Here is a 17,841-nt window from a genome sequence, read left to right as displayed (position 1 = left end):
GGGGGGGGGGGGGGAGGTCGAACCTGGTTCAGACAGTATACTAATTGGACGGCCAGTTCCGAGCCGTTGGATCACAATGATTCAACGGTTGTGATAAAGGAAAGCAAAACGGGGTCGTTTGGTTTAAAACATGGGTGGACCAGATATGTATTAATTATTTGGGCCTGGGTGATTTGGGAACTGGGTCGGTTAGTTTTTGAGGGAGGGGTAATTTGGGCCTGATTTGGATACAAGAATTAGCCCAATATCCAATTAAACCCTTTCTTCAATTTCTTTTCTTATTTCCTTTTCTTTTTCCTTCCTTTTTTTAATTAAGAAAAACCTATATCAAATTCCTAAATTAGTCTAAATTGTAAAATTAAACTAATTATCTAATTATAATATTTATAACAATTACTGGATCCTAAATTAAAAGAGATAAATCACTAATCTAAAATTAAAAACTAAAAAATGTAAAAGTGAGCCATTTTTTTGTGATTTTCATTTTTAATAAAGCAATTAATTAACTAATTAATCCTAAAAATATAAAAACAAAAATCTAAATGCAATGCATGGTATTTTTGGCATTTTTATGATTTTAACAAAATTAAACGTGCACAAAAAATGCAAACAATTAATAAAATCCTACAATAATCCTATAAAATGGCAAATAATTGGAAAAAAAATCTATTTTCTTTGATTTTATAGGAGTATTTCATATAGGGCAAAAATCACATGCTCACTACATTTTTATTTGCATTTTGAATTGAACTGTGTGATTTTAGCATGTCAAGTCTAGAGGTCATGTTATTTGAAGCACCAGTGTCTATGCTCCAGTTCTATTGACAAAGTTGGTCATTAAGGCGATCAGAGTACCTATTGCAGCCAACTACTAGATGATCATGGGGCTTCTTCATTTCCTTTGACAACAGCTGAAGGATTTGCTGATATTGTTCCTTAGTGAAGGGGGCAGGAGTTGATGTTGACTGAGGAGGAAGCCCAAAATTAGGAATCTAGTGTTGTGGATAGACAATTTGCTGTTGTGGATAAGCACATGAATATCCTCCATTGTTCTGTTGATAGGAAGCATTAGCTTGAGTAAGTGCACAATGTGATTGAGTGTTCCTGTTGATAGTATCCCTTGCAGTAAAGTCTATACTAGTAGCACCATTAGCATATACACCAGGGGTAGATGCATGCCCTTTAATTTTGGTTTTGAACTCGGGTGGATTCCCTATGAGTTTGTAGCAATCCTCCTTGGTCTGTCCCTTGAAATGGCAGTATTCACATTGGACCTGATTCTTCTTGAACTTGTAGTTACCACCTTGACCTCCATTCCCCTTATACTATACAATGTTTTACTTTCTACTCCTTCAGTAACTAGCATAGACTGTTAAAAGTTTGCAAAGCTTTTTTGACTTTCTTGATCAGCGAGTAGAGAGTATGCTTTGTTGATACTAGGCACCGAAGACATCATCGTAATTTGACTCCTAGCTTGAGCATAAGTTTCATTCAACTCTACCAAAAACTGCAGTAATCTATGAGCTTCAAAATGCTGAGCATATTTCTTAGATTCAGGAAAAGGACAACCAGAACAAGGCATGAGTGCATCAAATTCATCCCACAGATCTTTCAATTTAGAGAAGTAATCAGCTATTATCATGGTTCATTGGGTCAGACTATGAATCTCTCTATGAAGTACAGAATTCAAGAACCATTGACTTTATCAAACTTTTCCTTAAGATCCTCCCAAATCTTATGAGTATCAGAAGCATACAGAACACTACTCAATAGACCTGGTCTAACAGAGTTCATGATCTATGATAAGGCAGCAGCATTAACTTTCTCCTACTGGTCATGTAGTTAACGTTCAAATTTAGTTTTAGGAAATCGACCATAAATAAAACCTAATTTGCTCTTACATAAAAAGGCCAATTCTCATAGCACGATTCCATAAGTCATAATTGTCAGATCCAGTAAGTTAAAGAGGGATCAATGTACTACATGGAGTGTTGGTTGGCTGTAAGAACAAGGAATGATTGTAATCGATTGTTGGAAAACTTGTGGTACCAGTGCCCAAATTACCATTTTCTGTGGTCGGAGGAACATGTAAACACTCGAAGGATTCGACTCATCTCCAATTGCCATGTTCTAGCAGCAAAGTAATCGCAGAGAAATTGCAGTGAATAATTCTGAGAAACTTTTACCCAATTCACAAACCCTGGCTATTTCTAGCTCAGAAGAACTCTTAGACAATTTAACCAGAGATTATTGAATTAAAGTTTCTGAGAAGACTGAAACGTAACTAGAGTTGCGATCCAGATCTACACCGGTGGTTTTGATACCATGTTAGCTGCCATGGCTATCAACGAGAGAGAGAGAGAGAGAGAGAGAGAGAGAGAGAGAGAGAGAGAGAGAGAGAGAGAGAGAGAGAGAGAGAGAGAGAGAGAGAGAGAGAACTGAGTTTAGAATAAGAGAGAGTTTGAAGGAAAAGGAGAACATATCGAGAGACATGGAAATGAATTCTGTTAACTTTCTATTCACTGTGCATTCTATATATATAGTAAATAACTAACTTCTAACTACCTAACTTTTAACTAACTAAACATACACTTAACTAACTAACTATACACTCTACAATTAACTCTATGAACTAACTATGGTTAATTATCAGCTTGTAATCATTTTAGCCAACAATCACACTATGTAAGAGTATCTTCAGCTGGTTTAGCCTAATAGAAATTAACCAAGGCTTCCCAAGTATTTGTTGGGACGACACAAGTTCCAGGTTCTCATCAAAATCTTTTTATCCTTTTCCCTTCTCATTTCTTTCTATTAAAAAGGTCTTTCCCATCGTGACAAGAGATTCTGGATTTGAATTTTAAGAATGAGAAATTTCTGATAAGAAGCGTTTCCCCTTAATTCGGTCTTACGTGGTGGAGATTTGGATTATTATAGCCACTGAACTGCAGATACTAAATGGTTAAACAAAACAAAAACCAAGCTAAAGATCGGAACATCAAGTTAATCTTGATCCTTCCCATGCAACTTATTTCTTCTTAATGTGCAAAATATTGATTAGCAAATTTAGGATTTAAATCTAAACTTTTAAGGTTTTAGCATTGAATCCATTATATTTTTAAAGTTATTTTTGCAATTTTAGTGACTTTTTACACATGAATTTATACTCCCCCTGCAATTGGTTTTCCGATTACATGATATGTGTATGATAGCATTTCATAAGCACCTAAAAACGAAAAGTTCTGCATCTATAAATAGTTGAGCAATTAAGTTCAAATCTTCCCAACAGAGCCTGAAACGATTTATCCACTACCGCAAATTCAATGTCATGTTTATAGGGTGCTTGAATTGGGCCTAGAAAATCATCCTTGCTTTTTGGGAGAAATTCAAAAATAGCCAGATTTACCATTGGTCGTTGAAAAATAGCCAAGTTTCAAAAGTCATCGAAATTTAGCCACTTTAAATCTGAGCGAAAACACTATTCAAAATTCGGAAAAATACGCCCACAAATTTTACGGGAGTTCCAGCATAAGTATGCTTGAACTCCCGTAAATTTTACGGGAGTTCCAGGATAACTATGCTGGAACTCCCGCAAATTTTACGGGAGTTCAAGCATAATTATGCTGGAACTCCCGCAAATTTTACGGGAGTTCTAGCAAGTATAATTGTCCAGTATAATATACTGGAGTTTGGAGCACTGGTGCTCCAGTCTCCCGCAATTTTTACAGGAGTTAGCAAAGTATACCGATCCAGCATAATATGCTGGAGTTCGTACAAAAATGCACCAGAACTCCCATATAGTATACTGGACCGGTCCCTGTTGCAGCAAAATAGTGGCTATTTTTCATTGACTCGATAAACGCTGGCTATTTTTTATTGATCAGTGTGAAAACTGGCTATACCATGATATTTTATCTTGCTTTTTGCATCAAATGGTCGTACTAAAAAGAGATATTGGCCCATCACTGCTCTTTACTCGATAATGTCGTTTACTAAAGTTTGGCCTAAACTTTTGGGAGATGCTTCTCTTCCATTCCACAAAATTTGGATGATAATGTAATTATTTCACCAAGTATTGTTAGATGAGAAATTTTTATAAACCACTACAATTTAAAGTCTAGTTACTATAGTTTGCCAAATTATAGTTTGTAGCTACTGTTCAATTGTTACTAACTTGCATCACTTGTATTCGTTCGCACAAGAAATATAACTTGCATCAACTGTATTCGTTCGCACAATGACTATGACCTGTATCAACTGTGTTCGTTCGTACAACGAATGCATCAAAGTGAAAAACATGTTATATAGTGTATACAAAGGATACAACATGTATTGACTGTATACAGGCACTACTAAAAATTCAGGTTTTAGCGACGGACAAATTCTGTAGCTAAACACAAAACTACATCGCTAATCTCATTTAGCGACGGATTAGCAACGAATTATCAAGAAATTGTGCTAGCTACGAGCGTTTTAGCGACAGATTAGCAACGACGTTCGTAGCTAATTTCAGGTTTTTTTTTTTTTTTTTTTTTTTTTTTTTTTTTTTGTAGTGAGGGGTGTGTACAAAGGATACAATACCTCCTTACTAAGTGGACGCTCTAACCAACAGAGCTTAGGAGCTTGCTCTCTTGTTTCAATTCAAAACAATTGATCTTTTGTTTCATGAATTTGATATAAATTCAAATATAGCTACGAATGATAATTTTTTTTGAAGATATAGCTATAAATAATAAATATTGTGTATATGGTTGATGTGTCACGTACTTTTTCTTGTTATACACTGCAATTATCCATTAAAGCACTATCATTATTTTTCTTATTCATATTCGTTTAGTATTTATTGCGCTAAACTTGAGACTAAACTTGAGCAAATTCAATTAAAAAGACTTGAACATGACTCACATAATACTTGAATTGAGCATTCGAAAAACTCCACTCGATTTCATTGTAACTTGCAAGATTTATTTCAGTGTCAATAGTGGCATTCCATACCCATAACTTCACCTTGATTATGATGAGAAAAGGAAAAGAACATAATAAAATCCTCGAATTTCAGTTTGCCTTTCCAAAGAAAATATTAAAAGATGCCATCTGTATATGTAGTTCTTTTCCCTTGCTATTTGCTCCTACAAAATATGTGGTAAGGCATATAACTAGAGAGCCATGCATAAGTGAAGCAAATAAAAGTTCTAATGGTCCTGGATTATTGAAGGCATCAAAGCTTATAATGGAAAAGTAAATTATCAGAATTTAAAGAACAATCAATTAAAAATGGTCATTGCGAGGCCTACCTCTTAGCTGCCATTCCCACTACTTCTTGCCACATCGTACATTAAAGATGAAGAATAATTGAAGTTTGCTTTTAGCAATTAGTGGTCAATAATCATATAAATGCATGTGGCCCCGTCCTATGTTTTTGTTTTCATCCGGTGTCCGATAACCACAATAGAGTCCCGAATAATTCGAATTTGAGTCGCGAAATGACCTATTAAATTGGAAAGTATTCCTTACCATTTTTTTTTCATTTTCCACATGGCTCGAACCTTAAAACTCTGATAACGGATGTATGGATCCTATTCATCCCACATATTAAATTATTTTTTTGAGTCTTCATTTTAATTGAGTATATACTTTGAAGACAGAGATCTTATTTCCATCCTAATTCCTAAACAAGTGAATGTGATGATATTCATTTTGTGCATGCATAATGGGCCTCAAGTAGATTCAACTTCAGACCCACTTGCTGAAGGGCTTTCTAATTGGGCTCCACACGGGTTTCCATCACATGCACAATGGGCTATTAAGATAACCAAATGTACCATGATATGTCGGCCTTTTCTCAGACAAATGTGACGCTTTTATTCTCTACAAATAACCACTCATATTCAATTATTCTCCAATGTTCTCCTTGTGTCAATGTTTTCTTGAGTCCGGAACCAAAGTATCGTAAAATTTGACTTCAAGAACCAAGTTAACGTGAAAAAAAAGAGAGAATAAGAGCACCTATAGCGCATTAGGGGCATGGCTATAGTCCTAGTTATTCCAATAAATATGGTAAAAATAGCACAGGCTAGCCATTTTTCGGACTGGTCATTCAAAAATAGCCAGCTTTTTCAAAGTCATTAAAAAATAGCCATTATTTTGCTGCAACATGGATAGTTCCAGCGTAATATACTGGAGATCGGTGCACATGTGTATGAACTTCCAGCATAATATGCTGGAACTCCAACACGCGGAAAGTTCAAGTATAATGCTCCAATCTCCAGTATATTATGCTGATCCCGTATATTATACTGGAACTCCAATATATTATACTGGAGTTCCAGCATAAGTATACTGGAACTCCAGTATATTATACTAAAGTATTTTTCCGGATTTTGAACACTGTTTTCGTTCAGATTTATCTTTACATGAAAAGTGGCTAAATTTCGATCACTTTTGAAACTGTAGCAATTTTTGAATGACCACTTGTAAAATATGGCTATTTTTGAAATTCCCCCGCAAATATGGCACTCTTTTTTCACGTTAATTTGGTTCTTGAAGTCGAACGTCACGAATTCAGTGTTAAGAAATAGAGAATATTTAAATTTTATCAGTGTAATTCTGGAGACTATGTTATAATATTATTTTACAAAATATCAAAAAATTGCAACCGAGAAAAATGTGGCCCTAGTTGGCGCAAAAGAGACTAGAGAGGCCTACTGTTCCTGGGGTGTTTTTTTTCTTCTTCTATACTTTAGCATAACGTTATGTTTTTCTTTTCTCGAGCAGTCTATCTGATCTTCTCAAGAATTCAGAAGCAAATCTATGCCGATTTTACAATTAAAGGTTGTAGGACCTTCAAATTTTGTAGTTTTTCTCCAATGTTCACTTAAAAGTAATGATTTATAAATAAAAGTTGCATTAAAAAGAGGTGAATTTTAATTAATAGAAAGAGGTCATAGCAAATTAGTGGCCCGAATTATGGTCAGCAATTTTTACATATATTAAAACGTTTATTTCCAATTAAGAAAAAACTACAGTTCCTAAAAACTGGGCATTCGTTCTCTTTTTGGCATCAAAACAAAGATCAACTTAGAACCAAAACTAGAGAATTGAATGTGTGGAGATACTATATATATATATATATATATCCTCTTCAGGTATTTCTCGCAATAAAATATAAACTTCTTTCTAGTTCTTTAATACTATTTTTAGTAGTTTTTGATATATTCAAATTGCTTGTCCTTGCACATGGATGAAGGCTATTCAAATAAAGTTTGAAAAATTTAAATACTAACTAGTCTTTAAAGTGGAAGAAGATGCACAAAAATTCTTTAACAAAACAAATAGTATGCTAAAAACAAACTAAAGACAATTATTTGTCATGCTCCCATGTTTAGTCAATTTTTTGGATGAAGCTTAAACCCATCAATACATGTGCCTGCAGGTATGAATCATTTGAATAGGACATGGCAAGACATAGCCAGGCCAGAAGTAGATCCAGGATTTGAAATTTATGCTATTGAATATCGCTTGCCACAGAACTCACACCCATTTATGCTATTAGGTTCGCAGTGTATTCTATATATATACATATTTAGCGAATTTTTCAACACACATACATAATTTGAACCAAAGTTACTGAATTTTGTCGAACCAATAAATATTGCGCCTCCGCCATATATAGCCACTTGGCATCCTTAGAACCCACACGTCAAAAATTTCTAGAGGATTCAACCGAAAGAAGAAAGCAAGTATGGGGTCTTTGTATTCTTATTAACATATGATGAGACAATTAAGGAAGAATGACTTGACAATAAAAATCGGATATATCTCTCTCACTTTATATATGTGGACATGATACCTACAATAACATACCTGCAAAAGGCAATACGTGCTGTAGACGAAAAGTTAGTAGCAATAGGGTCAATTTTGGATGTGAGGTTTCTACGAAGACACCTAATTTGCGTCTAGTATTCTTGCATGGAAGCATGCAAGCAACAATTGTTTTTTTTTCTCCGTCATTTTGTTTTCACAATGCAAGAAAAAAAGACACAGTCGTCTCTATCACTGTTTTATAGTACTGTAGTATTTTTTTAAAGGGACAATCACGATAAGAAATTTATCACAACTAAAGAGTAGAAGAGATAACTAGGTTTTCTCAACGAGCGAGGGAAAAGGACCTTCTAGCTTGACTCTCAATAAGTCGACTGATCCGAAAATATAAAGGCGGATTCACAATTTTAATTCTATGAGAATGAGCGACAACAGCTCGAAAGGCTTTAAGCATCTTGCAAGAGCCTACCTCTACCCAAAAGCAAGACAGGTGGCCACTTCCACATCTGTCGTACTTGGGAAAGCTTGTTTCCAGGGCGGATCCAGCTTGTGACCTACGGGTTCAAGTGAACCCAGTAGCTTTTGTTGAAACAGTGTAAATGTGTTCCAAAAATTTACTTAATATCTATAAATGTTTGAACGTGAACCAACTTACTATTGAAATTTACTCGAGGTCTTTGCAGGAACCCATAAACATTAAATCATAGATCCGCCTCTGCTTGCTTCGTGGCGGAGCATTTAGCAATAATGTCAGCAGCCTGGTGAGGGCTACCGTAGGACGTAAACCCCTAGCATTCCAATTGAAACTCAAGGAGATGGAACTAAACAGGCTTAGGACCTTTTCTTCTTTCAAGGGGACAACTGTTATGGATAGATGGGATAGGAAGGAAGAACCAATGATAGCATTTGCAGCTGCTTCTCGCTTCAATTGGACTCTGACAGCTTAGGAAAGAATGATGGGTCGCTAACGAGGCCCCAGGTTCAAGAATTGGGTTTTTACCAATGAAGTTATCACCTTGCTTGAGTTCTGTGTTCATAGTGCAGTACTGAGTTTTACACAAATAAATCCAAATTAATTAGGAAGAAAGTTATGAATTCAAGTGAAACATATATTTAATGTACTAGATCCGCGCATGCTAAAATAGGATACTGCTTCTAAAAATATGAAGCAAAAGGAAAAAATTATTGTATTCGGCCGAACTTGTCTATTTCCGCCCAAGTTGACCGATCCTATAATATAAAAAATAAGAAAAAGGAAAACCCCTTTTTTGAGAAGTATTGCTTACCCTATATCTTAAAAGCTAGCTAGGCATGCTTAGTTTAGGAGTAATACAGTTAATGGTCTCTTAATCACATCACATTATTAGAATCATCGGTTGCGTAAATATAATTCGTTAGTTTTTGTCCAAACATTTTGTTCGGAAAGAGGCTGTTTTGAACCTAAAACGAGTAGGATATCATTCTCATGGTCTCCAATAATATACTCCTGTACTAACACGTGATATGTTAAGAAAAAGTTTAATTATCAGAGTCCCAACCAAACAAACCTTATACCATACAAATAATGGTGTCATCGAAGTGTTAAACAATTTTCCTTTCGTTCCACTTCCTCGTTTTGATTTAGTTTGCTTGTGTTCGAATATGGTTTTAAAATAAGTAGTTTTGCTTGTTGAAAGAACTGCAGCATTTTTTTTTTGAATAACCTGGTTGTATTTTATTCTCCTGTAAACATATTTGTTGAGTAGAAAACAAAAATATCGCAGAGATGAACAGTCACGAAAAGCTCATACCAGGACCATATATGAGGTTCTAAAAATAAGGGGGCTTTTGCAGATATATCCGGTTTTGGGGTCACAATTGAACCTATATCCATTTTGTAAAAAAATTTGCAAGCGTTCCCACTTTACGATCAACTTCAGACTTATGGGTCTAAAGTTATAAAAAAAATTCCTGAAGTGAAAAAAAATTGCACTTCAAATGCACTTAAGGCAAATATGTCTGAAGTGCAACCAATGATTTCATGCACTAAAGGCTAATAAGTCTGAAGTGAAAAATTGTACTTCAGATGAACTTAAGGCCAAAAAGTCTGAAGTGCAACAAACTTTTTCATTCACTTAATGCCAATATGTTTGAAGTGAAAATTTGCACTTCAGATGCACTTAAGGCCAAAAAAGTCTGAAGTACAACAAACGTTTTCATTCACTTAAGGCCAATAAGTCTGAAGTAAAAATTGCCCAGAAACGAAAATTTGTTCTTCGAATTATAACAATCCAATATACGATTTAATACCTAAATCTACTCCAAATGAGCTCAAATTTGAAACATAGCCTCCAAATATCATCGGGAACAAACCCCAATCATCAATTTGTCAAAACAACAATAAATCTAATGAACCCATTTTGCAATTAAGAAAAAAAATCCTAAGAAATAGTAAAAAATAAACGGAAAAGGGTCTGATCTATCCCTCTACTATGATAAATTGTTCAAAATTGTCCCCCGTTATACTATTGGGCCATAAAAGTCCATGCCGTCATACTATCCTAACAATTCTGCCCTTAGTTAGACGGAAGTGCCACGTGGCATCTCCTCATCAAACGACCCAACCCCCATTTAAAAAAAACCCATCCAATACTGACCCGCCCAAGTTAAGACCCGTAACCTAAAGGTAAAAAGAGAGACATAACTTAAAAATATGGAAAACCAGCATTGTTCTTCATCTTTATTGATATTTGCTCAAAATTTCCAACCCAACTTCTTTGAATCTTCACCAAATTTGTTATAATTTGAGATTTAAGCTCCCCAAGAGATCCCTAACAAAACACAATAACATCAATTAGAAATAGTTCACATTTTCGAAAACTCAATTTTCGAGCTAAGATTCAGAGCTTTCATCAATGGAGTTTTTAACTCTTGCTTCACGTACCAGCTTTCTAACAATGTTCTAAAAAAATACTTTCAACAAGAAACATAGACATCTCAACTCTTCCAAAATTTTAAATCCAGTGTCCAATTGATATATCATCGTTCCCATCCTCTTCTTCTCCTTACTTTTCATCACCATATTCCCAAGAAATTACTGAATTGTGCGGAAGAAAATGGTTCGTCCGTAACTGTTTTTACATATATTATAAAATAAAGGAAGATTAGAAATCAGATGCCAATCAAAAATATTTAATTAAAATTTAAGAAAAATGATAAGAAGTGTAGAAGGAGCCATCGGAAACCAAAGTTCATCCGCAAAAGCTTTTTTAAGCAATCACAAATTCACAACAGACCCAGTTGGGTATTCTTCAAGCTTTTCCAAATAGTCCAATAGTGATTTTAGTTTCCCTTCAACTATATTTTCCCAAATCAGTAATTGAATCAAAACTTAACCACAACAAATGATTTTTCCAAATGATTCTAACAATAGGTAACCAACAAACCCAGATTTCTGATTTTGAATTTGAAATCTGAAAGTTTTCGGCTTAAAAAATGGAAATTAAAATCACCATAAGAAGTTAGATTACCTAAAACGATTAACTCCCCAATGCGATTATTAGAAATGGGTATTATTTGATTTATAAATGGCGGGTCGCGGGTTATGGGTTTGGTGGGTTTCATGGAGCGGGTCGTCTCATATGTGCACAGATGTTAAAAGGGCACGGATGGATGCCACGTGGCACTTCCGTCTAACTAAGGGCAGATTTGTTAGGATAGTATGACGGCAGGGACTTTTATGGCCCAATAGTATAACGGGGGACAATTTTGAACAATTTATCATAGTAGAGAGATAGATCAGACCCTTTTCCGAAAAATAAAACGTCATAACAGCAGTGGTGGATCTAGAGTGCAGCTACCGAGTTCCCGGGAACCCAGTAGCTTTTGCGTAGATCCTGTATTTCTATTAAAACTCCACTAAATATTTATAAATATCTAACTGTGAACCCAGTTATTATTGTATATTAATTTGAGAATTAGTATTAGTACCCGCTCGATGCGCGGACAAATCATTTCAAATTGCGATGTAGGTTGTTTGAATCATGTACAAATAACTTTAAAATATATACCTCTGCATAATAACTCACAATTGTAAAACATCATAAACTACATTAAGATATATTCTCAACCACCATATAAAATCATTGTCACCCGAAGAAGAAGAAGAAGGAGGAGAAGTAAATGGAGGATGAGGAGGGGAAAGATGCCTGAAATTGTTTAAAAAGTGGGTACAGGTTAAAGTTTTTAAAAAAAGTGGGTATACGTTAAATGGGGGCGACCAAATAGGGCGCCCGTGCAATTTTTACAAAAATAAGTCATGGTGGTGGAAAAATAAATACTAATTGTGAAAAAGTTATGGTTTAGTTTAATGCATTTTATAGAATGTTTTAGGTCGCGATCTCATCATTTTTTAAAGTTATGAATTTATATTCATTATTTCTCATAATTGTAATATATATATATGCTCAATTGAATCCTTAATTAGCTATAATGCTACATTTGCCACGGCGTAGTAGAGTCCTTTTGCCTATAAAGTATATGCCAGAATATCCACATGCATTTCTTTTGGAGCGAAGTATAAGCCTCCATTTCTTACTTTTTGATGTGTTATAGGACCATGTTCGTGATATTTATTATCCATTACCTAACTTTTTGCATTCATAAACCTTTCGATAAAGACAACGTTATTCTAAGGATTTTAATTCGACATGCTCACAGTTTTCTAGGAAATAAACAAATTAAGTTGCATTAAATCAAAATCTAGTTTGACCAATAATTTCTTTTTGAGACATCGAAAATAGGTGAAGTCATGTTATATCTAAATTATAGGTTGCTAAATTTGCCAATGGTGTAAAAATATATTCAACATTCAGATTTCTTAGCATTCCGTTTCATTTTCATCAAAGCATCCTGGTAGGTGTAAATAAATAGAAGAAAGACATATTAATTACTTTACCATAAACTCTTACTCACACTAAATATTTAGATAATTTACTGTCTACGGATCGAAAAAGAGTAAATGACTAATTTTGAAATATTGACCAAACTTTGAACCAAATTACGTACAGATTGAGACGAAGCAGGAAGAGTGGTCCCCTAAAAGTAACAAAAAATACTTATGGTTACCAGGTACATACCAAGGTGTAAATAAATGTGCCAAACCTAAAATAGGCTACTACTCATCCACCAAATCTATATTATTCAGTTGTCAGGGACCACCATATACACATACATTATATAACATAATATTTGCAGGATTATTCGCATTTATTGTTTTCCTAGTTGAGCAGATATTGTCATGGACCACCATGTACATAAAGATAATTCCTTCCTTTAATTTTATGTCACATTATTTTTTTATTAGTTTATTTTATTAAAAATTAGTAATTTATATTTTAATTTAATTTTTTATATTATTATCTTTAATGACATGCTTTTATATGATAAAAACTTACATACACCTACTGTTTAATCACACTAATAAATAAATAACACGTGTTTTTACGACTGTGCATATTTTTTTCCTCCACCATGATTTATTAGTAAATATTCTCAGTTCATTAAATCACTTCATCTATACTGAGTTGTTATGAGTTGATATAAAAATTAAATGAGAACAAAAAAATTCCCCTTAAAACCACAAAAAATTTATAGCATGATTAAAATAATTCATTATTTCTTAAAATTTTGTGATCCATGTAAATTGAAAAGGAGGGGGTAAAAGTTATCAATTATTCCATCCAAAATTTTATAGAATGATTACTTAAAAAAAGACATTTAACAATGCCCCACCAAAGAGACAATTCAAGAGGGTAATAACTAGTTTCAGCCCACATGGCACTCACACTACTACACTACCATAGTACCATGCCATTTATTAGGCTGTATGTATGTATTGTAAAACTAGACTACCTATCTCATTAACTTTTTCTACTACTCAATCATTTTTCTACTTGTGTGATAGACATTTTGTGTATCATCTGTACTCGTTCGCGCAATTGTATTCCTTTGTGCAGCGAATATAATATGTACTGTAACCAAGGTAAAATACAATGGTGTATACAACTTTTATCGACTGTATTTATTTACGAATACAACTAAGGCGAAATATATAAGTACATAAATACAAAAAAAAAATGTTCTTATTGATAGTAGAACTCAAGACCTTTACTAACTAAGCAGAGGCTTTAACCTATTTTGTTACGAGAGCTTGTTGCTCTCTTGTTTCAGTTAAAAATAATTAATCTCTTATTTCATGGATTTGATATAAAAATCAAATATAATTATGAGTGGTAAATTTGCTGAAAATATAGCTAGGAATGGTAAATATATTGTAAATATTTAATGTATCGCGTAATTTTTCCTAAATGTAACAGCTTTTAATTAGTAAAATCCATTACATTATCAAAATGTCACTAATATTTAACTTGACATTCTAATCTACAGTCAAATACTATCTTATAGGATGAGATATCAGGATTAGTAATCAGAAGAAATCTACTTAAGTGACAATTGGTTTAGTGGTCCAGTTATCATTATTTTTAATTGAAATCACGAAATCCTGTTTTGGTATTACACTATTACATGAATCCTAACCCCAGATTCTTTATGAAACAGCCACGTTTGGCTCAATCCCCCGCCCAAAACTATCTAGAGTTCAATGATTTTTACCAATTGTAGCCATTGAATTTGGCCTCGTTTATCGCATCTTAAACGTACCAAATGTTTATAAATAAAAAAAAGGTACCAAATGTTGTAAATGTCTATACCAATTACTGATTTGATGAATCACATATTTTTATTTTAAAATTAATGAAAATACCTAACTTTGCCCTGTACTATTTGAAATTATTCAATTTTGTCCTTCATAGTATTTATGGTCCATTCATATTCTTAATACAATGTATTATCTCGTTATTGTTTTTGCCATTAAAAGTAAATTTCACAAATGATCATATAACGGTAATTTTTTTTCATCAAAGTCATATAATTATGTTCTCGTACAAAAATTATAAAAACTTCATTAACTCACATAATAATCATAGTAACCAAAAAATAAAACTCTAAAAGTGTATCCTTTCCTTAAAATACACGATACTCTTATTTTTATTTTTAATTTTAAGATTTTTATTCAAATTGATAGTATTAATATTTCAAGAGCTTTTTGGTTATCCATACCTTTTTTTTTTGTCAAAATCTCATGCAAAATACTCCCATTTTTTCAAGTTATATATATGAATAAGTCATAGCTATATGATCATTTGTGAAATATATATTTGTCATTAACGGTAATAAGCGTGAAATGGTTGAATTTCATGTGCCCGAAATTTTTGTGAAAAATGATATCCAAATTGACCGTTCAAGATTATAATTTAAAATTAATTTCAACTCGGAGTTCAATTAGAACTTAAAGGGCGACAATCAGAGGCGAAGCCAAGATTTAAATTTTGTGGGTTTAGGATTTTAGTTCTTTGAATTTACTGGGTTCTAACTTAGTAATTTGTACGTATATAATGAATTTTTTAAGACAAATATAAGGTTTGAACCAAAGTTACTAGATTCGGTCGAACTGTAGCCGAAAGGCTGGCTCCGTCCCAGACGACAATGAGACTTTTTCTTAATAAAAATGAAAGGAATAAAATCAAAAACCATGATGTAGTGAGAAGAAAGAATACGGAACCACACACACAGGACCAAAAAAAAGAAACAACGTAATGTTCTGGAACAGTGCCAAAACTATAGTGTAAGTAGTAGTAGTAGCAAAGTATATGTCCGTCACACGTGCCACCTATATAAAAGCCACGCCAGTTGTGCTTTTTCAGATGACGAAAATTAGTGAGTTAGTGACTGCCTCTATGGTCATCACTCACCCCTTCTCTTTTCAACTTTCTTGAGAATAACACCAAACACTCACAAATACAAAAATACTTAAAAAGAGAGAAACAATTTAACCCCCTCTCTCTCTCTCTCTATTTCTTTAAGCTTATCAGCTACCTCTATCCATATCCAAGAACATCAATGGGCGAGGTTTGTTTTGCTCTCTTCTCTCTTTTTTTGGGTTATTTGTTGTTTGAAATTTCTGATTTTTTTTTTGATATAGGAAGAGAAGAAGAAACCAGAAGAAGTGAAAAAACCAGAGGAAGAGAAGAAAGAGGAGGCTCCAAAAGGTGATAATGAAAAAAAGGAAGAAAAGAAAACAGAGGAAACCAAAGAAGAAACACCAGCACCTCCGCCGCCACCTCAAGAAATAGTGTTGAGAGTTTACATGCATTGTGAAGGCTGTGCTCGTAAAGTCCGTAAATCCCTTAAAGGCTTCGAAGGTAAGCAGATTCAGTCATTTCAATCAAGATTTTTCACTTAAAAAAAGTTCTTTTTTGGTTTTTTTGTTGTAATTTGAATGTTTTTATGTAGGAGTTGAGGATGTTATAACGGATTGTAAGACACATAAGGTGGTTGTAAAAGGGGAAAAAGCAGATCCGTTGAAGGTTTTAGAGAGAGTGCAAAAGAAGAGCCACCGTCAAGTTGAGCTTCTTTCTCCGATCCCAAAACCGCCGGCCGAAGAGCCAAAGAAACCGGAGGAAAAAGAAGTCGTTAAACCCGAAGAGAAAAAAGAGGAGGTTTGTTTAATTTAATCTTTAATTGTTTTTCCTTTTTATCTCTCACGCTCTTTTTATGATGCTTTTTCTCTCTTTAGTCTTTTTCCCTTTCTGGGGTTTTATCAGTTTTTAAGGTAAGCTGAAAAAATATGGTATTTCTGGTTTGTTTTGCAGCCGCCCCAAGTGATTATTGTAGTTCTGAAAGTTCACATGCATTGTGAAGCTTGTGCTCAAGAAATCAAAAGGCGTATACAAAGAATGAAAGGTATGATTTTATTTTCTTTTTTCCCATTTTGGGGTTTGTTTGAATTATTATATTACTAACTTTTTGATTTATTTGGTGCAACTAACTAATTGTTATTCTGATTATGCTTTTGTTACACTTTTCCCTTTTTCGGATCTCTATAATAGTATTCAGTATTTTAAGGATTCTATATTCTCTGCATCTTTCACTATCCCTGCAGTCTTTAATTTAGAATAATATAATCATTCTTTAGAATCTATTCAAATTTAAGTCAATTCAAATACATTCTGTCAACTACTAATCACGTCCATATCTTAAACTAATTTAGCAATCTTTAGAATCTGTCAACTGGTATTAAAAAATTGACCATAAATTTTTAATTTTGAAGGTGTGGAGAATGCAGAACCAGACTTGAAGAATTCACAAGTTACAGTAAAAGGGGTATTTGAGGCAACACAATTGGTGGATTATGTAAGCAAAAGAACAGGGAAAAGGGCAGTTATAGTAAAAGTTGAACCAGAAAAGAAAGAAGAGGAAAAACCCAAAGAAGGAAATGAAGAGAAGAAAGCAGAGGAAGGTGAGAAAGAAGCAAAAAAAGGTGAAGAGGGAGACACCAAGGAGAAAAAAGAGGGTGGTGGAGATGGCGGCGCCGCTGCAGCAGGCGGCGGTGAAGAAGCTGAGTTAGGTAAAGAGGTGGCTGTTCAAGAAGACCCAAAGTTAGAAATGAAAAAGAATGAGTTTTACTATTATTACCCACAGAATTACCAGGTTTACCCTCAAAGATATGCTCATGAAATGTATAATCCATATCCTCCACAAATGTTCAGTGATGAGAATCCCAATGCATGTTCTGTGATGTAAATTAGGAAGAATATGAAGGGTATATGTGGAAAAAAAAACAAGGAGTTGTGGTCACATGGGAAATGTCCATGGCTATTTCTGCAACTTGTTATGGTTGTGCTCTACATGTGGCCCTGTCTGTGGCCTTTAGTATATGTCTGCAGGCAAAAAACTATAGAATTTTGTGAGCACTTTGTACTTTTTTCTGGTTTTCTTCTTTTATTATAAGCCTGTTGTTATATACTTTAATCAATGTAGTATGTATATACTAGTACTATAGTATATTTAGCAGAATTTTGAATGTTGTACTTTATACTTGCTAGTTGTTTCTTCTGAGTACAGATCTCCCCTACCCCCCCA

The 17,841-nt window shown here is 33.9% G+C and overlaps 1 protein-coding gene across 1 annotated transcript; it reads left to right on the top strand.

Annotated features, from left to right (window-relative positions):
• Positions 1-15,600: 15,600 nt before the first annotated feature.
• Positions 15,601-17,794, top strand: LOC109237320 (heavy metal-associated isoprenylated plant protein 7-like). The gene is made up of 5 exons (XM_019403615.1): positions 15,601-15,828; positions 15,902-16,121; positions 16,213-16,418; positions 16,572-16,662; positions 17,030-17,794. The coding sequence occupies exons 1-5, from the start codon at positions 15,820-15,822 to the stop codon at positions 17,500-17,502; spliced, it is 999 nt and encodes a 332-aa protein (XP_019259160.1). The 5' UTR covers positions 15,601-15,819; the 3' UTR covers positions 17,503-17,794.
• Positions 17,795-17,841: the final 47 nt, after the last annotated feature.

The sequence above is a fragment of the Nicotiana attenuata genome, unplaced genomic scaffold, assembly GCF_001879085.1.
Source record: "Nicotiana attenuata strain UT unplaced genomic scaffold, NIATTr2, whole genome shotgun sequence".
Lineage (NCBI taxonomy): Eukaryota > Viridiplantae > Streptophyta > Magnoliopsida > Solanales > Solanaceae > Nicotiana > Nicotiana attenuata.
Note: the sequence above shows the minus strand (reverse complement) of the source record. Positions and strands in the feature narration are given on the sequence as shown.

Coding starts and splice junctions, on each gene's coding strand:
- LOC109237320 (XM_019403615.1), top strand. Junction 16,419..16,571: donor CCGAAGAGAAAAAAGAGGAG/GTTTGTTTAATT, acceptor TTTGTTTTGCAG/CCGCCCCAAGTGATTATTGT. Junction 16,663..17,029: donor GCGTATACAAAGAATGAAAG/GTATGATTTTAT, acceptor TTAATTTTGAAG/GTGTGGAGAATGCAGAACCA.